The sequence below is a fragment of the Ranitomeya imitator genome, chromosome 5, assembly GCF_032444005.1.
Source record: "Ranitomeya imitator isolate aRanImi1 chromosome 5, aRanImi1.pri, whole genome shotgun sequence".
In the NCBI taxonomy this organism is placed as follows: Eukaryota; Metazoa; Chordata; class Amphibia; order Anura; family Dendrobatidae; genus Ranitomeya; species Ranitomeya imitator.
In genome coordinates this window covers 171,066,842-171,093,998 of record NC_091286.1, presented here as the reverse complement: position 1 = coordinate 171,093,998, position 27,157 = coordinate 171,066,842, and the positions used below count along the sequence as shown (strand labels likewise).

General features: G+C 44.3%; 1 protein-coding gene across 3 annotated transcripts in view; it reads right to left on the bottom strand.

The window, feature by feature from the left end:
- Positions 1 to 27,157, bottom strand: part of TAF5L (TATA-box binding protein associated factor 5 like) — a 118,331-nt gene that overhangs the window by 16,120 nt on the left and 75,054 nt on the right. For all 3 annotated transcript variants that reach the window (XM_069769315.1, XM_069769316.1, XM_069769314.1), the window contains one exon: positions 14,573 to 15,297. In XM_069769315.1, coding sequence (XP_069625416.1) covers positions 14,573 to 15,297 — 725 coding nt within the window. The remainder of the gene's footprint in view (positions 1 to 14,572; positions 15,298 to 27,157) is intronic.

Sequence of the window (27,157 nt, the reverse complement as noted above, 5' to 3'; positions counted from 1 at the left end):
GCCGAAACAGTAGTTTTCTCCCACATATAGGGTATCAGCGTACTCAGGACAAATTGTACAACAACTTTTGGGGTCCAATTTCTCCTGTTACCCGTGGGAAATAAAACAAATTGGATCTGAAGTAAATTATTTGTGAACAAAAGTAAAATTTTCATTTTTTTAAAAAACAAAAATTCCAAAAACTCCTGTGAAGCACCTAAAGGATTAATCAGCTTCTTGAATGTGGTTTTGAGCACCTTGAGGGGTGCAGTTTTTAGAATGTTGTCACTTTTGGGAATTTTCTATCATATAGACCCTCAACGTGACTTCGAATTTGATGTGGTCCCTAAAAGAAAATGTTGTAAAAATGAGAAATCGCTGGTCAACTTTTAACCCTTAACTCCTTAACAAACAAAAATTTTGGGTGATTTAGAAATACACACTGACTTTGCCCTTGATGCAGTCAAAATACCAAAACATTGTTTCTCCGATTACCATAGCTTAACCCCTTTACCCCCAAGGGTGGTTTGCACGTTATGGACCGGGCCAATTTTTACAATTCTGACCACTGTCCCTTTATGAGGTTATAACTCTGGAACGCTTCAATGGATCACGGTAATTCTGACTTTGTTTTCTCGTGACATATTGTACATCATGATAGTGGTAAAATTTCTTTGATATTACCTGCGTTTATTTGTGAAAAAAACGGAAACATGGCGAAAATGTAGAAAATTTCGCAATTTTCCAACTTTGAATTTTTATGCAATTAAATCACAGAGATATGTCACACAAAATACTTAATAAGTAACATTTCCCACATGTCTACTTTACATCAGCACAATTTTGGAGTTATAAGGGTTAAAAGTTGACCAGCAATTTCTCATTTTTACAAAACCATTTTATTTTAGGGACCACATCTCATTTGAAGTCATTTTGAGGGGTCTATATGATAGAAAATACCCAAGTGTGACACCATTCTAAAAGCTGCACCCCTCAAGGTTCTCAAAACCACATTCAAGAAGTTTATTAACCCTTCAGGTGTTTCACAGGAATTTTTGGAATGTTTAAATAAAAATTAACATTTAACTTTTTTTCACAAAAAATTTACTTCAGCTCCAATTTGTTTTATTTTGCCAAGAGTTACAGGAGAAAATGGACCCCAAACCTTGTTGTACAATTTGTCCTGAGTACGCCGATACCCCATAAGTGGAGGTAAACCACTGTTTGGGCGCATGACAGAGCTTGGAAGCGAAGGAGCGCCATTTGACTTTTTAATGCAAAATTGACTGGAATTGAGATGGGACGCCATGTTGCGTTTGGAGAGCCACTGATGTGCCTAAACAGTGGAAACTCCCCACAAGTGACACCATTTTGGAAAGTAGACCCCCTAAGGAACTTATCTAGAGGTGTGGTGAGCACTTTGACCCACCAAGTGCTTCACAGAAGTTTATAATGCAGAACCGTAAAAATAAAAAATATTTTTTTTTCACAAAAATTATCTTTTCGCCCCCAATTTTTTATTTTCCCAATGATAAGAGAAGAAATTGGAACCAAAAAGTTGTTACACAATTTGTCCTGAGTACTCTGATACCCCATATGTGGGGGTAAACCACTGTTTGGGCGCATGGGAGACCTCGGAAGGGAAGGAGCGCCGTTTGACCTTTCAATGCAAAATTGATAGGAATTGAGATGGGACGCCATGTTGCGTTTGAAGAGCCACTGATGTGCCTAAACATTGAAACCCCCCACAAGTGACACCATTTTGGAAAGTAGACCCCCTAAGGAACTTATCTAGAGGTGTGGTGAGCACTTTGACCCACCAAGTGCTTCACAGAAGTTTATAATGCAGAACCGTAAAAATAAAAAATAATTTTTGTGAAAAAAAATGATCTTTTCGCCCCCAATTTTTTATTTTCCCAATGGTAAGAGAAGAAATTGGAACCAAAAAGTTGTTGCACAATTTGTCCTGAGTACGCTGATACCCCATATGTGGGGGTAAACCACTGTTTGGGCACATGGCAGAGCTCGGAAGGGAAGGAGCGCCGTTTGACTTTTCAATGCAAAATTCACAGGAATTGAGATGAGACGCCATGTTGCGTTTGGAGAGCCACTGATGTGCCTAAATATTGAAACCCCCCACAAGTGACACCATTTTGGAAAGTAGACCCCCTAAGGAACTTATCTAGATGTGTGGTGAGCACTTTGACCCACCAAGAGCTTCACAGATGTTTATAATGCAGAGCTGTAAAAATAAAACAAAAATTTTTTCCCACAAATATTATTTTTTAGCCCCCAGTTTTGTATTTTCCCGAGGGTAACAGGAGAAATTGGACCCCAAAATTTGTTGTGCAGTTTGTCCTGAGTGCGCTGATACCCCATATGTGGGGGGGAACCACCGTTTGGGCGCATGGGAAGGCTCGGAAGGGAAGGAGTGCCATTTGAAATACAGACTTAGATGGAATGGTCTGCAGGCATCACATTGCGTTTGCAGAGCCCCTAATGTACCTAAACAGTAGAAACCCCCCACAAGTGACCCCATATTGGAAACTAGACCCCCTAAGGAACTTATCTAGATGTGTTGTGAGAACTTTGAGCCCCAAGTGTTTCACTACAGTTTCTAACGCAGAGCCGTGAAAATAAAAAAAAAAAATTCCCCCCAAAATTATTTTTTAGCCCCCAGTTTTGTATTTTCTCAAGGGTAACAGGAGAAATTAGACCCCAAAATTTGTTGTCCAATTTGTCCTGAGTGCGCTGATGCCCCATATGTGGGGGGGGGGACCACCGTTTGGGCGCATGGGAGGGCTCGGAAGGGAAGGAGCGCCATTTGGAATGCAGACTTAGATGGAATGGTCTGCAGAGCCCCTAATGTACCTAAACAGTAGAAACCCCCCACAAGTGACCCCATATTGGAAACTAGACCCCCTAAGGAACTTATCTAGATGTGTTGTGAGAGCTTTGAGCCCCCAAGTGTTTCACTACAGTTTATAACGCAGAGCCGTGAAAATTAAAAAAAAAAATTTTTTCCCACAAAACATTTTTTAGCCCCCAGTTTTGTATTTTCCCAAGGGTAGCAGGAGAAATTGGAACCCAAAAGTTGTTGTCCAATTTGTCCTGAGTACGCTGATACCCCATATGTTGGGGTAAACTCCTGTTTGGGCACACGGGAGAGCTCGGAAGGGAAGGAGCACTGTTTTACTTTTTCAACGCAGAATTGGCTGGAATTGAGATCGAACGCCATGTCGCGTTTGGAGAGCCCCTGATGTGTCTAAACAGTGGAAACCCCCCAATTATAACAAACCCTAATCCAAACACACCCCTAACCCGAATTCCAACGGTAACCCTAACCACACCTCTAACCCAGACACACTCCTAACCCTAATCCCAACCGCAAATGTAATCCAAACCCTAACCCTAACTTTAGCCCCAACCCTAACTGTAGCCTTAACCCTAACTGTAGCCTTAACCCTAACTGTAGCCTTAACCCTAACTGTAGCCTTAACCCTAACTGTAGCCTTAACCCTAACTGTAGCCTTAACCCTAACTGTAGCCTTAACCCTAACTGTAGCCTTAACCCTAACTGTAGCCTTAACCCTAACTGTAGCCTTAACCCTAACTGTAGCCTTAACCCTAACTGTAGCCTTAACCCTAACTGTAGCCTTAACCCTAACTGTAGCCTTAACCCTAACTGTAGCCTTAACCCTAACTGTAGCCTTTACCTTAACTGTAGCCTTAACCCTAGCCCTAACCCTAGCCCTAAGCCTAACGGGGAAATGGAAATAAATATTTATTTTTCCCTAACTAAGGGGGTAATGAAAGGGGGTTTGATTTACTTTTATAGCGGGTTTTTTAGCGGATTTTTATGATTGGCAGCAGTCACTCACTGAAAGACGCTTTTTATTGCAAAAAATATTTTTTGCGTTACCACATTTTGAGAGCTATAATTTTTCCATATTTGAGTCCACAGAGTCATGTGAGGTCTTGTTTTTTGCGGGACGAGTTGACGTTTTTATTGGTACCACTTTCGGGCACGTGACATTTTTTCATCGCTTTTTATTCCGATTTTTGTGAGGCAGAATTAGCAAAAACCAGCTATTCATGAATTTCTTTTGGGGGAGGCGTTTATACCGTTCCGCGTTTGGTAAAATTGATAAAGCAGTTTTATTCTTCGGGTCAGTACGATTACAGCGACACCTCATTTATATAATTTTTTTTATGTTTTGGCGCTTTTATACGATAAAAACTATTTTATAGAAAAAATAATTATTTTTGCATCGCTTTATTCTGAGGACTATAACTTTTTTATTTTTTTGCTGATGTTGCTGTATGGCGGCTCGTTTTTTGCGGGACAAGATGACGCTTTCAGCGGTACCATGGTTATTTATATCAGTCTATTTGATCGCGTGTTATTCCACTTTTTGTTCGGCGGTATGATAATAAAGCGTTGTTTTTTGCCTCTTTTTTTTTTCTTACGGTGTTTACTGAAGGGGTTAACTAGTGGGCCAGTTTTATAGGTCGGGTCGTTACGGACGCGGCGATACTAAATATGTGTACTTTTATTGTTTTTTTTTTTTTTTTTATTTAGGTAAAGAAATGTATTTATGGGAATAATTTTTTTTTTTTTTTTTTCAACACTTGTAAAAAAATTTTTTTACTTTTTTACTTTGTCCCAGGGTGGGGGGGTTGGACAATACAGATCGGTGATCTGCCAGTTTGCACAGCACTCTGAGAGATCACCCATCTGTCAAACAGCGCTGCAGCGTTACCAAGTGCCTGCTCTGAGCAGGCACTTGGTAAGCCACCTCCCTCCCTGCAGGAGCCGGATCCGCGGCCATCTTGGATCCGGGATTTGCTGCAGGGAGTAAGGTAGGAGACCCCCGGAGCAACGCGATCACATCGCGTTGCTGCGGGGGTCTCTGCGAAGCACGCAGGGAGCCCCCTCCCTGCGCGATGCTTCCCTGCACAGCCGGCACATCGCGATCATGTTTGATCGCGATGTGCCGGGGGTTAATGTGCCGGGGGCGGTCCGTGACCGCTCCTGGCATATAGTGCCGGATGTGAGCTGCGATAAGCAGCTGACACCCGGCCGCGATCGGCCGCGCTCCCCCCGTGAGCGCGGCCGATCGCCTATGACGTACTATTCCGTCCTTGGGAAGTAAAGCCCACCCCACATGGACGGAATAGTACGTCTAATGGCAGAAAGGGGTTAATTAGCACTGTTTTTAAAGCCACCCAAAATCAATGAACAAAATGTTTCAGACTTCTATTTAACTGCAATTTTCTGTCCAAAAAATGAAAATTGTACAGCAATTAATGATTAAGTTCATCTAAGTTGCGATACTGTACTATGTGAGGATCCACAACATCAACAGTTATACCCCTTAGAGCAGTGATTTTCAACCAGTGTTCCGCGGCACACTAATGTGCCGCGACACATGGTCGGGTGTGTCGCGGGGAACGGGAGTCAGCTGTTCTCTGTGCCGACTGTCAAGCTGACAGCCGGCACAGAGAAGCTGCAGCGCGCCGGCTCCCGGAGAACAATCGTACTCGCAGACATCTACCAGCTGCGAGTACAATTGAGACTCTGACCGCTGAGTCAGAGCGACGCCAGCAGCGTGATCAAGTCATGTGATCACGCTGCTGACGTCACTATCCAGCGCGCAGGAGAAAGAAGAGACTTGGTGGTAAGTGCTCCTGTAGTTGTGGAGCTGAAGACACCGAAGATTCAGCGTGGGGTGGGTTTATGGGGAATATTTATTCAGTGTTTGGGGGAGTCAGGATTTAATCAGTGTGTTGGGGGGGGGGGATTTATTCAGTGGGGGGGGATTTATTCAGTGTGTGTGGGGTTATTTATTAAGTGTGTGTGGGGATTTATTCAGTGTGTGTGGGGATTTATTCAGTGCGTGTGTGGGGATTTATTAAGTGTGTGTGGGGATTTATTCAGTGTGTGGGGGGGATTTATTCAGAGTGTGGGGGGATTTATTAAGTGTGTGGGGGGGATTTATTAAGTGTGTGGGGGGGATTTATTCAGTGTGTGTGGGGGGATTTATTAAGTGTGGGGGGATTTATTCAGAGTGTGGGGGGGATTTATTAAGTGTGTGGGGGGGATTTATTCAGTGTGTGTGGGGGAGGTTTATTCAGTGTGTTTGGGGGGGATTTATTCAGTGTGTGTGGGGGGGATTTATTCAGTGTGTGTGTGGGGGATTTATTCAGTGTGTGTGGGGGAGGTTTATTCAGTGTGTTTGGGGGGGATTTATTCAGTGTGTGTGGGGGGGATTTATTCAGTGTGTGTGGGGGAGATTTATTCAGTGTGTGGGATTTATTCAGTGTGTACGTGGGGGGGCTGGAATTTATTTAGCATGTGTGGGGCAGGGTGCATTTATTCTGTGGAAGGGGATGGATTTATTCTATCGGAAGGGGAGTGAATATATTCTGTGGGGGTGAGTGGGGAGATGGGGGTGGACACAGTAGCGAGGGGAAAAATGTGTGCTGACAGTATTGGGAGCAACGGTGATGGGATGTGTGAGGACAGTATGGGGAGTCGGGGGAATGTGTGAGGAGGAAATATGGAGAGAGCAAAGGGGTATGTTAGCAGGGGGGGGATGTACATGAGGAGGCTATTAGAAATGTGTGCAGACAGTATGGGGGGATGAAAGTGTGAGTGGACACAGAATAGATACTGAGTAGTGTGAGGGTAACAGCCAGGAGGAGACAGTATGCCAAGTAGGAGGAGTGTAATGAAGGGGCACAGTAGAGAGACTGGGCTCTCTAGGAGGGACACAGTATGAGAAGGCAGTGTGAAGTATGGAAAAGAGAGAGGGCAGTGTGGATGGCATGTACCATAAGAGGGACAGTGAGGGTCATATTATGTGCTGGGAATAAAGTGAGGGGCAATTATTTACTCAGGGGCTCAGCCTAGGGCAGATATTTTTATTCCGGAGCATTATAATAACAATGCTATCTTTAAGGGTGTTGTGTCGGTATGTGCTGCAGAAGACAGGAGAAGATGGAAGTCTGCAGAAACGAGCTCTGCCGGTGGATGAGAAGAGTCATCATGGCATCTGGACAAGGTGAAGATGAAAAGAAAGAGGCAACTCCAGAAACAACGTCATCTATCAGGTACCTGGATGTAAATGTGTTTTTTTGTGATACTAATTCTCATATTTTTATTTGTTAGGAACATTAAAGGGGATGTCCAAGGTTATGATAAGTCTGCAGTCATACTATGTGACTGCAGACTTCTGAATTCTCACAGTGCACACTGCTATCATAATTCTCTGATGTTGGCGGTTTGCATACATGCGGTCACGTGCTGACTAGACATGTGTGGCCTCATTCAATGAAAATGAATTGACTGAGGCCGGACACGTCTAGTTGGAATGTGGCCAGAAGTAGCCAAATCACATACTGTGCTGGCATGACCGTCCACTGGCCACCGGCAAGGGAGAATCCTAAAAGTGTGCAGTGCTTGCGCTGTGAATTCAGAAGCCTGCAGTCACATAGAATGACTGCAGACTTTCATCTCAAACCTGGACGCACCATTTTGTGCCATTTTGGTTGGTGGTGTGCCCCGGGATTTTTTAAGTATAAAAAGTGTGCCGCGGCTCAAAAAAGGTTGACAATCACTGCCTTAGAGTTTCTCAATTCCTTAAACCCTTCCGGCTTACCCCCTCATAAGTTGGTCTTGAAAAAAAAAAAAAAATGATTATCATGTTGCTAAGAAATCTTTACGTTAAACAAGGACTCATCAATGGAGTGAGATTAGTCATGACTAATTTAGGCAATTACACAATCACTGCAAAAGTCATTAATTCCGCTAAAACCGTTATCATACCTTGAATTAACGTCACACCTTCTGATCCAACTATGCCTTTCCACCTGAGCAGAAAGCAATTCCCAGTCAAAGCGGCATTTGCAATGACCATTAATAAAGCACAGGGACAAATGCTTCAAACAGCTGGCATGTTCCTACCCAAACCAGTATTCTCACACGGCTAGTTGTCCGTGGTATTTTCAAGAGTGCGAAGCTTCAAAAATATACGTGTTTGCGCAAGCGATACTTACAATCAAAAAGTCACTTAGACTGACATTATCACCCCCCCATGTTGTGTTTGAGGTGGTTTTATAACAGCGATATTTTATTCTGCTAAGACATTTTATTGGCCTCTACTTATCAAACCAATTTTTTGTATTAACAATCTACATATATAAATACCTGTCTGTGCTCATCATCATTAAATACATTTACATTTGACCAGCTTGCTTTTTCGGAAATTGCCTGCGCCCCCGACCACCATGTGCAAAAATTTTGCACGGGCCAACATTTTTTTTTTTTTTTACAGGAAGTTATAAGTAGAGCTGAGTGAACCTTTCAAGGTTCGTTTTGGATTCGCCAAACTGTTCGACAAACGTACTGGAACCCCATTATATTCAACTAGCTATTGGTATATGGTCTCCATCCTGGTATGTGCTGCTCCCATCCTGCGCCCCCGTTCTGTCATGTGCTGCTCCATCCTGTCATTTGCTGCTCCCATCCTGCGTCCCCGTTCTGTCATTTGCTGCTCCCATCCTGCGTCCCCGTTCTGTCATTTGCTGCTCCCATCCTGCGTCCCCGTTCTGTCATTTGCTGCTCCCATCCTGCGTCCCCGTTCTGTCATGTGCTGCTCCCATCCTGCGCCTCCATTCTGTCATTTGCTGCTCCCATCCTGTCATTTGCTGCTCCCATCCTGCGTCCCCGTTCTGTCATTTGCTGCTGCCATCCTGCGTCCCCGTTCTGTCATTTGCTGCTGCCATCCTGCGCCCGTTCTGTCATGTGCTGCTGCCATCCTGCGCCCGTTCTGTCATGTGCTGCTGCCATCCTGCGCCCGTTCCGTCATGTGCTGCTGCCATCCTGCGCCCGTTCCGTCATGTGCTGCTGCCATCCTGCGCCCGTTCCGTCATGTGCTGCTGCCATCCTGCGCCCGTTCCGTCATGTGCTGCTGCCATCCTGCGCCCGTTCCGTCATGTGCTGCTGCCATCCTGCGCCCGTTCCGTCATGTGCTGCTGCCATCCTGCGCCCGTTCCGTCATGTGCTGCTGCCATCCTGCGCCCGTTCCGTCATGTGCTGCTGCCATCCTGCGCCCGTTCCGTCATGTGCTGCTGCCATCCTGCGCCCGTTCCGTCATGTGCTGCTGCCATCCTGCGCCCGTTCCGTCATGTGCTGCTGCCATCCTGCGCCCGTTCCGTCATGTGCTGCTGCCATCCTGCGCCCGTTCCGTCATGTGCTGCTGCCATCCTGCGCCCGTTCCGTCATGTGCTGCTGCCATCCTGCGCCCGTTCCGTCATGTGCTGCTGCCATCCTGCGCCCGTTCCGTCATGTGCTGCTGCCATCCTGCGCCCGTTCCGTCATGTGCTGCTGCCATCCTGCGCCCGTTCCGTCATGTGCTGCTGCCATCCTGCGCCCGTTCCGTCATGTGCTGCTGCCATCCTGCGCCCGTTCCGTCATGTGCTGCTTCCATCCTTCGCCCGTTCCGTCATGTGCTGCGGCCATCCTGCGCCCGTTCTGTCATGTGTTGCGGCCATCCTGCGCCCGTTCTGTCATGTGCTGCTGCCATCCTGCGCCCGTTCTGTCATGTGCTGCGGCCATCCTGCGCCCGTTCTGACATGTGCTGCTGCCATCCTGCGCCCGTTCTGTCATGTGCTGCTGCCATCCTGCGCCCGTTCTGTCATGTGCTGCTGCCATCCTGCGCCCGTTCTGTCATGTGCTGCTGCCATCCTGCGCCCGTTCTGTCATGTGCTGCTGCCATCCTGCGCCCGTTCTGTCATGTGCTGCTGCCAGCCTTCGCCCGTTCTGTCATGTGCTGCGGCCATCCTGCGCCCGTTCTGTCATGTGCTGCGGCCATCCTGCGCCCGTTCTGTCATGTGCTGCTGCCATCCTTCGCCCGTTCTGTCATGTGCTGCGGCCATCCTGCGCCCGTTCTGTCATGTGCTGCTGCCATCCTGCGCCCGTTCTGTCATGTGCTGCTTCCATCCTGCGCCACCATTGTATTATATGCCCCCTGCTCCAGTGTGTATGCCCCCGAATGCTGCTGCCATATAAAAAAAAAAAAATACCATACTCACCTATCGTCCGGCTCCACTGCAGGTATGTCTTCAAGAAAATGGCGCCGGAAAGCGCGGACTGCGCAGGCGCCGATTCCGGCAGCAGGAATCGGCGCCTGCGCAGTCCGCGCCCTCCGGAGCCGGGAGCAGAGGAGCCGGAGCCGCAAGCAGCGCTGGAACCGGGAAAGGTGAGTATACTTACCCTCTCTCCTGGCGGTCCCTGACTCTCCGGTGGAGATCGCGGTATGCGTTCAGTGCTTACGCATACCGCGATCTCCCGGGAGCGTCGCTCTGTGAGGCCCAGACTGCGCCGGCGCTTGCGCTTGCGCAGTCTATAGAGGCTTCGGACAGAGTGACGCTCCCAGCGTTATATTATAGATGGGAGACAAAACTAAATGTATAGACAACAATTTAAGGCGTGACAAAAGCTTCCCAAACAGCTAAAACTAGTGCCAGACACCACGAAAAGTGGCATCAAATGACCCACAGTAGAAATTTGCTAATGGCATGGCAGCAGTCAGCCATGCATGGGGTATCGGGGTCTGGGCCAACATTTACAGCTTGGAATTGAAGTTTCAATCAGGACCTGGTGGTTAAAGCGAAACTGTCACCAGGTTTGGCCGATATAAGATATGGCCACCGCCTTTCAGGGCTTATCTACAGCATTCCATAATGCTGTGGGTAAGCCCCCGATCCGACCTGAAAGATAAGATAAATAAGTTTTATTTTACTCACCCGGGGGGGGGGGGGGTCCGGCCCGATGGGTGTCGCGGTACGGCGCCTCCCATCTTCTTATAATTGCCGCCCTCCTGCTTGCTTCATGGCTCCTCGACATCACGCTTCTGCGCAGGCGTACTTATCTGCCCTGTTGAGGGCAGAGCAAAGTACTGCAGTGCAATTCTCAGCACCTGCGCACTACAGTACTTTCCTCTGCCCACAACAGGGTAGATTAGTACCCCTGCGCAGGAGCACAATGCCGGGGAGCCATGAAGCAAGCAGGAGGGCAGCGATCATAAGAAGATGGGAGGCATCGGACCAAGGCAAGCAACACCCATCGGTTCGCCCGCCCCCCCCCCCCCTATCTTTCGGGTTACATCAGGGGCTTATCTACAACATTACAGAATGCTGTAGATAAGCCCCTGATGCCGGCGGCCTTAGGGTACCGTCACACAGTGGCATTTTGATCGCTACGATGGTACGATCCGTGACGCTCCAGCATCGTAACAATATCGCTCCAGCGTCGTAGACTGCTGTCACACTTTGCAATGTACGACGCTGGAGCGATAATTTCATGACGTATGTGCGATGTAGAAGCCGTTGGTTACTATGCACACATCGTATACGATATATGTTACACCATGCGATCATGCCGCCACAGCGGGACACTAGACGACGAAAGAAAGTTTCAAACGTTCTGCTACGACGTACGATTCTCAGCGGGGTCCCTGATCGCAGGAGCGTGTCAGACACTGCGATATCGTAACTATATCGCTCGAACGTCACGAATCGTGCCGTCGTAGCGATCAAAATTGCACTGTGTGACGGTACCCTTAGCTTATAGGCCAATTTTGGGGTGACAGATTCCCTTTAAGCAGTTCTTCTTTGTGTAATGGCTTGTGACTATCCATCATCCTCTTGAATACATGCCGGAGGTTTTCAAAGGGGTTCAGGTCTGGAGATTGGAATGGCCATGACAGGGTTTTGATGTGAAGGTCATTTAATTTTTGCCACAGCTGAATGTGTACTTTGTTTATTTTTTTATTTACATAAATATATGTATTAATTGGAAAAATGTTTTTTTTTGTTCTTTATTTGGGGATTTAAAAAAATATATATATTTTTACACTCTAACTTTTTTTTTACATTGCTCTAAGATGGGACATAACTGTATAGCATTAGATTGCTGATCTGATGCTCTGCATTGCTTCTGCACAGCCGAGCATCAGAGCAGCGTCTGACAGACAGGGAAGGAGGCATCTGAGGTTCTGCTCTGAGCAGACACGCCACATTCCCTGAAAGACCCTGCGGCCATCTTGCGACTGGAGGTCTCCCTGCACGATTCGCCTCCATTTCTCTGGTACTACTGACAGCAGCACCAGAGGGGTTAAATTCCCGCGATTGGTGCTAGCACCGATTGTGGGCATTGCTGCAGAGCATCACCCGTACCCGATCCCGCCGTACTCCGCGTGCGGTTTGCGGGAATGCAGATCCTGCAGAGCAGTATATGTATGGCGCATGTCGGGAAGGGGTTAAATGCTATACAGGAATCCATCTAATCTAATTTACCTTTTGCACAACCAACACTGGGCATAAAATATCTGGGAATCCAGATACGTAAGGATCTTGTCTGTTTATTTGATTTTAAATTTAAACCCTTATTTTATAAAGTTCAGAAAGGTCTGAATTCATGGACTGTGAAAGAATGTTCCTGGTTTGAAGGAGTAAACATACTAAAAATGAACATTCTGACAAGGCTTTTGTATCTTTCAGACCATACCTACAGCTAGACCCTTAAATGGCTGGGATAATTTATGTTGCAGTTCCTGCACAGTTGTATGGTCAGTTAGATGCCCACGTTTTTGTGGGGACATTTTAATGAAACCGAAACAAAAAGGGGGCATTAGCTTTCCACGCTGTGCCTTCTCTCAAGCTCATGCCATATAGCACATATTGTACTATTCTGGCCTTGGGAAATAGAAATACTATTGTTTCTCTAATTTACACGGTTTCTTATCTCCAGTAACCCTGCTTTTCATCCAGGCTACTCTACTGACAGATTTATGGGAAGAAACAGTTATCATCCTATCCACTTCACACATACATCTAGCACTTCCATGCTCCCTCTTAACAAGCTTTTCAGGAGAAAATTCCCATTGATTTAGTGACAGCTAGTTACCAGTGGTCGCAACCATGGGTACGGAGGGTCCTGCAATGCCAGCACATGAGGAAAGAGACATAGCAAATGTTAAGAATTTTAGTACATTTCTAATTGGAGGTATTTGCTAATATTATTAAGGTACCGTCACACTTAGCGACGCTGCAGCGATACCGTCAACGATCCGGATCGCTGCAGCGTCGCTGTTTGGTCGCTGGAGAGCTGTCACACAGACCACTCTCCAGCGACCAACGATGCCGGTAACCAGGGTAAACATCGGGTAACTAAGCGCAGGGCCGCGCTTAGTAACCCGATGTTTACTCTGGTTACCATCCTAAAAGTAAAAAAAACAAACACTACATACTTACCTAACGCTGTCTGTCCCCGGCGCTCTGCTTCTCTGCACTCCTCCTGTACTGGCTGTGAGCACAGCGGCCGGAAAGCAGAGCGGTGACGTCACCGCTCTGCTTTCCGGCTGACCGACGCTCACAGCCAGTACAGGAGGAGTGCAGAGCACAGCGCTGGAGGACAGACGGCTGTAGGTAAGTATGTAGTGTTTGTTTTTTTTACTTTTAGGATGGTAACCAGGGTAAACATCGGGTTACTAAGCGCGGCCCTGCGCTTAGTTACCCGAAGTTTACCCTGGCTACCAGTGAAGACATCGCTGAATCGGTGTCACACACGCTGATTCAGCGATGTCTGCGGGGAGTCCAGCGACGAAATAAAGTTCTGGACTTTCTTCCCCGACCAGCGACAGCACAGCAGGATCCTGATCGCTGCTGCCTGTCACACTGGACGATATCGCTAGCGAGGACGCTGCAACGTCACAGATCGCTAGCGATATCATCTAGTGTGACGGTACCTTTATACCCACTACATGCTGGGCTAGGATCTTGGAGATGGAATGCCCCTTTAAGCGGGCTATCATAGCAATGCGGTTTAGGCACATGGGTACTCAGAAGTGAGGGGTCAATTTGTGACAGCAATTTATTTATTTTTTACTTTTCCAGAGCCCATGTATTCCCCTTGACAGATGACAGACCTGAGTAGGGCCTTTGCCACATTTTGATAGCTATAATTTTTCTATATTTGTGGTGACATAGTCATGTGACTGCTTTTCTTTTGTGGAACAAGTGGATGTTTTTATTAACATTTTCAAGCACATAACATTTTTGATCACTTTCTATTCTGATTTTTGGAAGGTAGACCAAAAAAGTAATTTGTGACCGTTTTGTGTGCTGTTCACAGTGTAGTAAAAGTGGTAAGACAGAATAAATTCTTAGAATCAGCAACGTTACCCTTAGATCCCAGTTAGATGCCTCTCACTCAGCCAAACCACAGTTCACACTTTGCAGTGATGAGGGGAAGAATCCCAAAACAGGGTCTGCAAATTGAGATTTTGGCTTTTATGCCAAGTTATCTGACAAGGCTCGTTAGAGAGTCTATAGTGACTGTTAGAATTGCTACTTCCAATAGGTGGCACTAGAGTTCTAGTTCTCTTCCTCTCTGAAGAGACAATTTGCAGATTTCCCAGAGGAGCACTGTGGCTTTTAACTCTCCTCACCTCGGCATGCTTGACATGTCACTCTCCGCAAGGAGAAACCTTATCCCTTGGATTGAAGTACAAGCATGAAACCTTACCTCTTCTAGAATATCACTAGATAGCTGTATGCGGGAAACATCCACTCCATTCCGTTCGGTTTTAAGTTTTTTTGTTCTCAGACTCCACAGTTTTATTAAGGAGTTATCAAAACCAGCAACAAGTAGTCTACCGTTAGGAGAAGCATCAGCTGTGTTCAGCAAATTTTCAGTGTTGTAAAATGCATAAAAACACACAGTTGTAAGCGAAGGTGGCCCATCTTTAACTCTTTTCATACATTCTTGCAGCTCCTCAAGTTTTGCTTCATTTTGGAGAATTGGAGCTGGAACATCCTGCGCCTCAAGATTACCATTTCCTCCTCTTGTAGAAAAACTGTTACATCCATATAGTTGGTACTCTGCTCTCTTCATTGGCTGAATATCTAAATGGATGTGTAATGTCAGAGCCTTCAGTAGGGCAATATTGTCATCACTTTGGAGATAGCGAAGGAAATAATTATAGCTGTCTTCCTGAAGGCTGACAACATACTTGTTATCTAAGAAGGCTTGCAACTTAACATTGGAGTGTATATCTTGCATGGTCATTGTGGTTTGAAGCTGTTCAATTATCTCTCGCTGCACTGGATTCTGAAGAAACATTCCATGGAAACGACTATAGAAGCTATCCACCATACTTTTTAGGCAATTCTGAACCATGTCAAGATGGATATAAACAAATAAAGGATAGAGCACAGCAGCCACATCCTGGCTTTCATGAGAATCATTTTCTGTAAAGTAAAAATATAAATAATTAGACAATCTTAAATAAATAAGTTCTGTATTACTTAGGGCTGTGTGCACACGTTCTGGATTTTTCGCGTTTTTCCGCTATAAAAACGTGATAAAAACGCTTAAAATACGCATACATATGCCTCCCATCATTTAGGATGCATTCTGCAATTTTTGTGCATATGTTACGTTTTTTTCCACAAAAAAAAAAAAAAGCATTGCGGAAAAAAATGCAGCATGTTCATTGAATTGATTTTGCGGATTTCCCACTAAATTATTGCATCCCAGAACCTCCAAAAAAACGCAAAAAAAATGAGAAAAAACACGAGAAATCTGCGAAAAATCCGCATGCGGATTTCTTGCATAAAATGTCAGTTTTTGTTCAGGAAATTTCTGCAAGAAATCCCGACGTGTGCACATAGCCTATATCTCTTTATCTGTCCTCAACACTTGAGTCATGGATTCTGAAATATATTGCCAGATGCATACTATGACTGAGAAGCAGTGTCTGAGCACCCTGTGCTCTTCACAGATGAAAGCAGGTTCACACTGAGTACATGTGACAGACGTGACAGAGTCTGGGGACACCGTGGAGAGCGATCTGCTGCCTGCGACATCCTTCAGCATGACCGGTTTGGCAGTAGGTCAGTAATGGTGTGGGGTGGCATTTCTTTGGAGGGCCACACAGCCCTCCATGTGCTCACCAGACGTAGCCTGACTGCCATTAGGTACCGAGATGAGATCCTCAGACCCTTTGTGAGACCATATGCTGGTGCGGTTGACCCTGGGTTCCTCCTAATGCAGGACAATGCCAGACCTCATGCGGCTGGAGCATGTCAGCAGTTCCTGCAAGATGAAGGCATTGAAGCTATGGACTGGCCCGCCCGTTCCCCAGACCTAAATCCGATTGAACACATCTGGGACATCATGTCTCGCACCACCCACCAACGTCACATGACAGACTGTCCAGGAGTTGGTGTATGCTTTATTCCAGGTCTGGGAGGAGATCCCTCAGGAGACCATCTGCTGCCTCATAAGGAGCATGACCAGATGTTGTAGGGAGATCATACAGGAATGTGGAGGCCACACATTACTGAGCATCATCTCCTTGTCTTGAGGCATTTCCACTGAATTTGGATCAGCCTGTAATTTTGATTTTCCACTTTGATTTTGAGTATAATTCCAAATCCAGACCTTCATGGGATATTCATTTTGATTTACATTGATCATTTTTATGTTTTATTGTTCTTAATACATTCCACTATGTAATAAATAAAGATGTGCAACTGAAATATTTCATTCAGTGATATCTAGGATGTGGTATTTTAGTGTACCCTTTATTTTTTTGTGCAGTGTGTGTATATATATTTATATTTATCTCATGATCCTACTGCATGATGGCAAAACAGGACAGGGCGCTGCAATATCAGTCACCCATAATAGGGCTGTCCATATCAGGAATGCGTGCTCTCGATTAGCAATGGTATTTGATCTATGCAAAATTTAGTATTTTAGCTGTATACTCATCTGAGCTGTAGCTTGTCATAATATACGCAGACACCTGTCCAAAGAGAGTCATTGGTCACTGATTAGACTCTTTCAAAACCAACATCCCTGAGCAATGTAGCTATCTCCATATGTAACTAACAAAGTTGCACTGTTTTTTTTCTTTTGTTTTTTTTTAAATAAAGGATAAAGCATGTAAACATGAAATATGTGAAATTTGAATTGCATTACTGGTCTAGAAAATAGGCCAAAAAACTCTTTGTATGCGCCAGCTCAATCCAGTCTTCTCTTTGGAAGTGACGATCAGTATTTGTAAGGCAAAACCAGGAGTGGAACAATCACAGGAAAAGTATAATAGAAACACGTCACCACTTCTGTATTTATCACCACTCCTGGTTTTGGCTTAAGGTACCGTCACATTTAGCGACGCTCCAGCGATATAGACAGCGATCCGACCTAAACTAGATCGCTGCAGCGTCGCTGTTAGGTCGCTGTAGAGATGTCAAACACAACAACTCCAGAACGATGCAGGAGCGATCCAGTGACATACTTATCGTTCTTGCTGGTTGTTAGCTCTGTGAAAAAACATTGCAGACATCTTTGCTTTTGCTGTCAAACATGACAAATCACGCCGACCTGACGACCAAATAAAGTTCAGGACTTTCAGCTCCGACCAGCGATGTCACAGCAGGATCCTGATCACTGCTGCGTGTCAAACACAACACGATCGCTATCCAGGACGCTGCAACGTCACGTATTGCTGTCGTTCTCGTTGTAAAGTTGCTCAGTGTGAAGGTACCTTTACAGATACTGAGGTAAAAACTCACCAAATACTGAACAAGTGAATATGGCCTTAGTGTTTGTATACATGGGCCCTCTGGCAGAGCACTCCACCACCCATCAGCCTGTGGCGATTTTAATTTCAGCAGGATCCTACCTACCCATTTAAATGTAGGCACGGGGGAAGACTAACAATAGGATAGGTCCCAGCAAGGAAGATTGCCTTGTCGTTGGCCACTTGGCATACATAGATTATCCAAAATATGTGCTATGAATCTTTGTCTTTTCCTATTTTTCCAGAGCAGTAATGCAATTCAAGTTTCTTATATGTCATGTTTACATGCTTTAGCCTTTAACCCCTCTGTGACCTTAGACGTACTATCCCGTCGAGGTGCCCTGGGCTTATCTGACCCTGGACGGGATAGTACGTCATAGCCGATCGGCCGCGCTCACGGGGGGAGCGCGGCCGATCGCGGCCGGGTGTCAGCTGCTTATCGCAGCTGACATCCGGCACTATGTGCCAGGAGCGGTCACGGACCGCCCCCGGCACATTAACCCCTGGCACACCGCGATCAAACATGATCGCGATGTGCCGGCGGTGCAGGGAAGCACCGCGCAGGGAGGGGGCTCCCTGCGGGCTTCCCAGAGCCCCCCGCAGCAACGCGATGTGATCGCGTTGCTGCGAGGGTCTCCTCACCTCCCTCCCTGCTCGAGCCCCGGATCCAAGATGGCCGCGGATCCGGGTCCTGCAGGGAGGGAGGTGGCTTCACAGAGCCTGCTCAGAGCAGGCACTGTGAAGGCTGCATGTCAGATCAGTGATCTGACAGAGTGCTGTGCACACTGTCAGATCACTGATCTGTGATGTCCCCCCCCCCCTGGGACAAAGTAAAAAAGGAAGAAAAAAATTTTCCAAATGTGTAAAAAAAATATAAAAAAATATTCCAAAATAATGGAAAAAAAAAAAAATATTATTCCCATAAATACATTTCTTCATCTAAATAAAAAAAAAAACCAATAAAAGTACACATATTTAGTATCGCCGCGTCCGTAACGACCCGACCTATAAAACTGCCCCACTAGTTAACCCCTTCAGTAAACACCGTAAGAAAAAAAAAAAAAGAGGCAAAAAACAACGCTTTATTATCATACCGCCTAACAAAAAGTGGAATAACACGCGATCAAAAGGACAGATATAAATAACCATGGTACCGCTGAAAGCGTCATATTGTCCCGCAAAAAACGAGCCACCATACAGCATCATCAGCAAAAAAATAAAAAAGTTATAGTCCTGAGAATAAAGCGATGCAAAAATAATTATTTTTTCTATAAAATAGTTTTTATCGTATAAAAGCGCCAAAACATAAAAAAATGATATAAATGAGGTATCGCTGTAATCGTACTGACCCGAAGAATAAAACTGATTTATCAATTTTACCAAACGCGGAACGGTATAAACGCCTCCCCCAATAGAAATTCATGAATAGCTGGTTTTTGGTCATTCTTCCTCACAAAAATCGGAATAAAAAGCGATCAAAAAATGTCACGTGCCCGAAAATGTTTTCAATGAAAACGTCAACTCGTCCCGCAAAAAACAAGACCTCACATGACTCTGGACCAAAATATGGAAAAATTATAGCTCTCAAAATGTGGTATTGCAAAAAATATTTTTTGCAATAAAAAGGGTCTTTCAGTGTGTGACGGCTGCCAATCATAAAAATCCGCTAAAAAACTCGCTATAAAAGTAAATCAAACCCCCCTTCATCACCCCCTTAGTTAGGGAAAAATAAAAAAAATGTATTTATTTCCATTTTCCCATTAGGGCTAGGGTTAGGGCTAGGGTTAGGGTTAGGGCTAGGGTTAAGGCTAGGGTTAGGGTTAGGGCTAGGGTTAGGGTTGGGGCTACAGTTAGGGTTGGGGCTAAAGTTAGGGTTGGGGTTTAGATTACATTTACAGTTGGGAATAGGGTTGGGATTAGGGTTAGGGGTGTGTCAGGGTTAGAGGTGTGGTTAGGGTTACCGTTGGGATTAGGGTTAGGGGTGTGTTTAGATTAGGGTTTCAGTTATAATTGGGGGGTTTCCACTGTTTCGGCACATCAGGGGCTCTCCAAACACGACATGGCGTCCGATCTCAATTCCAGCCAATTCTGCGTTGAAAAAGTAAAACAGTGCTCCTTCCCTTCCGAGCTCTCCTGTGTGCCCAAACAGGGGTTTACCCTCACATATGGGGTATCAGCGTACTCAGGACAAATTGGACAACAACTTTTGTGGACCAATTTCTCCTGTTACCCTTGGGAAAATACAAAACTGGGGGCTAAAAAATAATTTTTGTGGGAAAACAAAAAGATTTTTTATTTTCACGGCTCTGCGTTATAAACTGTAGTGAAACACTTGGGGGTTCAAAGTTCTCACAACACATCAAGATGAGTTCCTTAGGGGGTCTACTTTCCAAAATGGTGTCACTTGTGGGGGGTTTCTACTGTTTAGGTACATTAGGGGCTCTGCAAACGCAATGTGACGCCTGCAGACCATTCCATCTAAGTCTGCATTCCAAATGGCGCTCCTTCCCTTCCGAGCCCTCCCATGCGCCCAAACGGTGGTTCCCCCCCACATATGGGGTATCAGCGTACTCAGGACAAATTGGACAACAACTTTTGGGGTCCAATTTCTCCTGTTACCCTAGGGAAAATACAAAACTGGGGGCTAAAAAATAATTTTTGTGGGAAAAAAATTTTGTTTTATTTTTATGGCTCTGCATTATAAACTTCTGTGAAGCCCTTGGTGGGTCAAAGTGCTCACCACACATCCAGATAAGTTCCTTAGGGGGTCTACTTTCCAAAATGGTGTCACTTGTGGGGGGTTTCAATGTTTAGGCACATCAGTGGCTCTCCAAACGCAACATGGCGTCCCATCTCAATTCCTGTCAATTTTGCATTGAAAAGTCAAACGGCGCTCCTTCCCTTCCGAGCTCTCCCATGCGCCCAAACAGTGGTTTACTGCCACATATGGGGTATCAGCGTACTCAGGACAAATTGGACAACAACTTTTGAGGTCCAATTTCTTCTCTTACCCTTGGAAAAATAAAAAATTGGGGGCAAAAATATAATTTTTGTGAAAAAATATGATTTTTTATTTTTACGGTTCTGCATTATAAACTTCTGTGAAGCACTTGGTGGGTCAAAGTGCTCACTACACCTCTAGATAAGTTCCTTAGGGGGTCTACTTTCCAAAATGGTGTCACTTGTGGGGGGTTTCAATGTTTAGGCACATCAGTGGCTCTCCAAACGCAACATGGCGTCCCATCTCAATTTCTGTCAATTTTGCATTGAAAAGTCAAACGGCGCTCCTTCCCTTCCGAGCTCTCCCATGCGCCCAAACAGTGGTTTACTGCCACATATGGGGTATCAGCGTACTCAGGACAAATTGTACAACAATGTTTGGGGTCCATTTTCTCCTGTTACCCTTGGTAAAATAAAACAAATTGGAGCTGAAGTAAATTTTTTGTGTAAAAAAGTTAAATGTTCATTTTTATTTAAACATTCCAAAAATTCCTATTAAACACCTGAAGGGTTAATAAACTTCTTGAATGTGGTTTTGAGCACCTTGAGGGGTGCAGTTTTTAGAATGGTGTCACACTTGGGCATTTTCTATCATATAGACCCCTCAAAATGACTTCAAATGAGACGTGGTCCCTAAAAAAAAATGGTGTTGTAAAAATGAGAAATTGCTGGTCAACTTTTAACCCTTATAACTCCCTAACAAAAAAAAAAATTGGTTCCAAAATTATGCTGATGTAAAGGAGACATGTGGGAAATGTTACTTATTAAGTATTTTGTGTGACATATCTCTGTGATTTAATTGCATAAAAATTCAAAGTTTGAAAATTGAGAAATTTTCGCCAAATTTCCGTTTTTTTCACAAATACGCAGGTACTATCAAAGAAATTTTACCACTATCATGAAGTACAATATGTCACGAGAAAACAATGTCAGAATCACCAGGATCCGTTGAAGCGTTTCGGAGTTATAACCTCATAAAGGGACAGTGGTCAGAATTGTAAAAATTGGCCTGGTCATTAACGTGCAAACCACCCTTGGGGGTAAAGGGGTTAAAAAAATACAGTGTGCAACTTTATTAGTTATATATGGAGATGACCACTCTTAAAGGGAATCTATTGGCAGGACTGTACGCAGTAACCTAAAGAAAGTGTCAGGTTGGCGCCGTTATACTGATTAAAATGATACCTTGGTTGATGAGGAACAGCTTTGAAGTTACTAGGTTGCTGGGCACTACTTTGATATAAGCTATTTTGGTGGCACATATTCGGTTTGCGCAATATAGTGCTAGATAATTTAATGAGGAATTGTGATTGTGCCACATTGGATTTGACTTTCATAGAAATTTGTGAGCCTGATTTTTATATATTTGTGATACTCTTATGTACAGTACAGAACAAAAGTTTGGACACACCTCATTTAAAGATTTTTCTCTATTTTCATGACTATGAAAATTGTACATTCACACTGAAGGCATCAAAACTATGAATTAACACATGTGGAATTATATACTTAAAAGTGTGAAACAACTGAAATTATGTCTTATATTCTAGGTTCTTCAAAGAAGCCACCTTTTGCTTTGATGACTGCTTTGCACACTCTTGGCATTCTCTTGATGAGCTTCAAGAGCTAGTCACCAGGAATGGTTTTCACTTCACAGGTGTGCCCTGCCAGGTTTAATAAGTGGGATTTCTTGCCTTATAGATGGTGTTCGGACCATCAGTTGTGTTGTGCAGAAGTCTGGTGGATACACAGCTGATAGTCCTACTGAAGAGACTGGTAGAATTTGTATTATGGCAAGAAAAAAGCAGCTAAGTAGTGCAGTGGCAAAAACCATCAAGCGCTACAAAGAAACTGGCTCACATGAGGACCGCCCCAGGAAAGGAAGACCAAGAGTCACCTCTGCTTCTGAGGATAAGTTTATCTGAGTCACCAGCCTCAGAAATCGCAGGTTAACAGCAACTCAGATTAGAGACCAGGTCAATGCCACACAGAGTTCTAGCAGCAGACACATCTCTACAACAACTGTTAAGAGGAGACTTTGTGCAGCAGGCCTTCATGTTAAAATTGCTGCTAGGAAACCACTGCAAAGGACAGGCAACAAGTAGAAGAGATTTGTTTGGGCAGAAGAACACAAGGAATCAATACACCAAAATACACGGAAATATGAAAATAATCAAACAGCTTTTTAGTCGCAGACCTGCGACTTTTGCATGTATATACAGTTATATGAAAAAGTTTGGACACCCCTATTAATCTTAAGATTAATGTTTTATAAAAATTGTTTTTTTTGCAACAGCTATTTCAGTTTCATATATCTAATAACTGTTGGACACAGTAATGTTTCTGCCTTGAAATGATGAGGTTTATTGTACTAACAGAAAATGTGCAATCTGCATTCAAACAAAATTTGACAGGTGCATAAGTATGGGCACCCTTATTTTCTTGTTTTAAATACTCCTACCTACTTTTTTCTGACTTACTAAAGCACTTTTTTTGTTTTTTTTAACCTCATTGAGCTTTGAACTTCATAGCCAGGTGTATGCAATCATGAGAAAAGCTACTTAAAGTGGCCACTTGCAAGTTGTTCTCCTGTTTGAATCTCCTCTGAAGAGTGGCATCATGGGCTCCTCAAAACAACTGTCTAATGATCTGAAAACAAAGATTATTCAACATAGTTGTTCAGGGGAAGGATACAAAAAGCTGTCTCAGAGATTTAACCTGTCAATTTCCACTGTGAGGAACATAGTAAGGAAATGGAAGAACACAGGTACAGTTCTTGTTAAGGCCAGAAGTGGCAGGCCAAGAAAAACATCAGAAAGGCAGAGAAGAAGAATGGTGAGATCAGTCAAGGACAATCCTCAGACCACCTCCAGAGAGCTGCAGCATCAACTTGCTGCAGATGGTGTCACTGTGCATCGGTCAACTATACAACGCACTTTACACAAGGAGAAGGTGTATGGGAGAGTGATGCGAAAGAAGCCGTTTCTGCAAGCACGCCACAGAGTCGGCTGAGGTATGCAAAAGCACTTTTGGAGAAGCCAATTTCTTTTTGGAAGAAGGTCCTGTGGACTGATGAAACCAAGATTGAGTTGTTTGGTCATATTAAAAGGCGTTATGCATGGCGGCCAAAAAACACAGCATTCCAAGAAAAACACTTGCTACCCACAGTAAATTTGATGGAGGTTCCATCATGCTTTGGGGCTGTGTGGCTAATGCCGGCACCGGGAATCTTGTTAAAGTTGAGGGACGCATGGATTCCTCTCAGTATCAGCAGATTCTTGACAATAATGTTCATGAATCAGTGACAAAGTTGAAGTTACGCAGGGGATGGATCTTTCAACAAGACAATGATCCAAAACACTGCTCCAAATCTACTCAGGCATTCATGCAGAGGAACAATTACACTGTTCTGGAATGGCCATCCCAGTCCCCAGACCTGAATATCATTGAACATCTGTGGGATCATTTGAAGAGGGCTATCCATGCTCGGCAACCATCAAACTTAACTGAACTGGAACTGTTTGTAAAGAGGAATGGTCAAAAATACCTTCATCCAGGAACTCATTAAAAGCTACAGGAAGTGACTAGAGGCTGTTATTTTTGCAAAAGGAGGATCTACTAAATATTAATATCACTTTTCTGGTGGAGTGACCATACTTATGCACCTGTCAAATTTTGTTTGAATGCAGATTGCACATTTTCTGTCAGTACAATAAACCTCATTTCAAGGCAGAAACATTACTGTGTCCAACAGTTATTAGATATATGAAACTGAAATAGCTGTTGCAAAAAAAACAATTTTTATAAAACATTAAGCTTAAGATTAATAGGGGTGCCCAAACTTTTTCATATAACTGTATGGTACAGTGGGGGAAATATGTATTTGATCCCTTGCTGATTTTGTAAGTTTGCCCACTGTTATGAACAGTCTATAATTTTAAGGGTAGGTTAATTTTAACATGGAGAGATAGAATATCAAAACTAAAATCCAGAAAATCACATTGCTTGAATTATATAAATTTATTTGCATTTTGCAGTGAGAAATAAGTATTTGATCCCTCTGGCAAACAAGACTTAATACTTAATGGCAAAACCCTTGTTGGCAAGCACAGCAGTCAGACATGTTTGTAGTTGATGATGAGGTTTGCGCATATGTCAGGAGGAATTTTGGTCCACTCTTCTTTGCAGATTATCTCTAAATCATTAAGATTTGAGGCTGTGGCTTGGCAACTTGGAGCTTCAACTCCCTCCATAAGTTTTCTATGGGATTAAGGTCTGGAGGCTGGCTAGGCCACTCCATTACCTTAACGTGCTTCTTTTTGAGCCACTACTTTGTTGCCTTGGCTGTATGTTTTGGGTCGTTGTCTTGCTGGAAGACCCAGCCACGACCCATTTTTAATGTCCTGGCGAAGGGAAGGAGGTTGTTGCTCAGGATTTTACGGTAAATGACTCCATCCATTCTCCCATTGATGCGGTAAAGTAGTCCTGTGCCCTTAGAGTAACACCCCCAAAACATAATGTTTTCACCTCCATGTTTGACAGTGGGGACGGTGTTCTTTGGGTCATAGGCAGCATTTCTCTTCCTCCAAACACGGCGAGTTGAGTTAATGCCAAAGACCTCAATTTTTGTCTCATCTGACCACAGCCCCTTCTCCCAATCACTCACAGAACAATCCAGGTATTCATTGGCAAACTTCAGACGGGCCTGCACATGCGCCTTCTGGAGCAGGGGGACCTTCAGGGCACTGCAGGATTTTATACCTTTACGGCGTAATGTGTAACCAATGGTCTCCTTGGTGACTGTGGTCCCAGCTGCCTTGAGATCATTAACAAGTTCTCCCCATGTAGTTTTTGGCTGATCTCTCACCTTCCTCATTCATGATCATGGAACCCCGCAAGGTGAGATTTTGCATAGTGCCCCAGAACGATGTCAATTGACAGTCATTTTGTATTTTCTTATTATTGCACCAACAGTTGTCTCCTTCTCACCCAGCGTTTTACGTATGGCTTTGTAGCCCATTTTTGCAGCTTTTGCAGGTTTATGATCTTGTCCCTGACATCCTTAGAAAGCGCTTTGATCTTGCCCATGTTGTAGAGGTTAGAGTGTGACTGATTAATTGAGTCTGTGGACAGGAGTCTTTTATAAAGGTGACAAAGTAAGACAGCTGCCTTTAATGCAGGTAACAAGTTGATAATCATTTATACAATGTGATTTTCTGGATTTTATTTTTATTCTATCTCTCAATATTAAAATTAACCTACCCTTAAAATTATAGACTGTTCATGTCTGTCAGTGGGCAAACTTACAAAATCAGCAAGGGATCAAATAACCCTGTATGGAGGGGGGAGGAGCTATGTGGGAGCTTATACTGGACATGGAAGGAACAAAAATGATATCCAGCTTCGCGTACGTATATTAAAAAAATATATATTTATTAGATCATGTTAATTTTTTCTTTTAAAGGAACATTTCTTTTGAGTGCACCAATACCCTACATGTAAATCGACAACTATGTGACACAGTGAAAACATCGGAAGAAGCACCATAATTTAGTATTATGATCCGATAGCTGCTACTGCGCATGCAGCGTCATCTTGCTGGAGAAAAAAAAAATCCCCCAAGATAGCGTCACTGGCAAAAGCATAGGCTTGGTGGCACCATCTTGGAGAAGGAATTTTTTTCTTCTGTAGCAAGATGGCGATCGCCGATAGATGCTACTGCGCAAGCGCCATTTTCAAGCAAGCACCACATGAAGACCCCCCAAAGCCCCGCCCCGAAGCACGAGCATAACATTAGCTCAAAAATACAAATAAAGATAAAACAACCACATGACAGATTTCATCAACCAAGGTATCATTTTAATCAGTATAATGGCGCCGAAGTGACACTAAGTTACTGTGCACAACTCTGGTGACAGGTTCCCTTTAACCCCTTCACCCTTTTTTCGTTTTTGCATTTGTTTTCCGCTCCCCTTATTCCCAAAGCCATGACATTTTTATTTTTCCGTCAATATGGCCATGTGAGGGCTTGTTTTTTGTGGGACGAGTTGTACTTTTGAATGACATTATTGGTGTTACCATACCATCTACTCGAAAACGGGGGAAAAAAATTCTTAGTGCGGTGAAATTGCAAAAAAAATAGAATTAAACTTACCGGTAATTCGGTTTCTAGGAACCTTCCACGACAGTCACCTTGGAGGATGTCTCCCCGCCCTAATGGGGGACAGGAACAGAGGTTAAATAACCCTCCCCTTCCTGCTATCTCCAGTGTTTTTTCTGGCCATAGTAGCGTGAATAGTTACTACTAAAGTGCAGGAATCAACCGGTGAATATCAGATAGGGAGGGAAATTTGTGCTGTCGTGGAAGGTTCCTAGAAACCGAATTACCGGTAAGTCTAATTCCATTTTCTCTAGTCACCTTCCACGACAGTCACCTTGGAGATATACTAACGTTAATTTCTTTATGGAGGGACCACGGCCTGTAGAACATGTCTGCCGAAGGTCAGATCCCTGCCAAA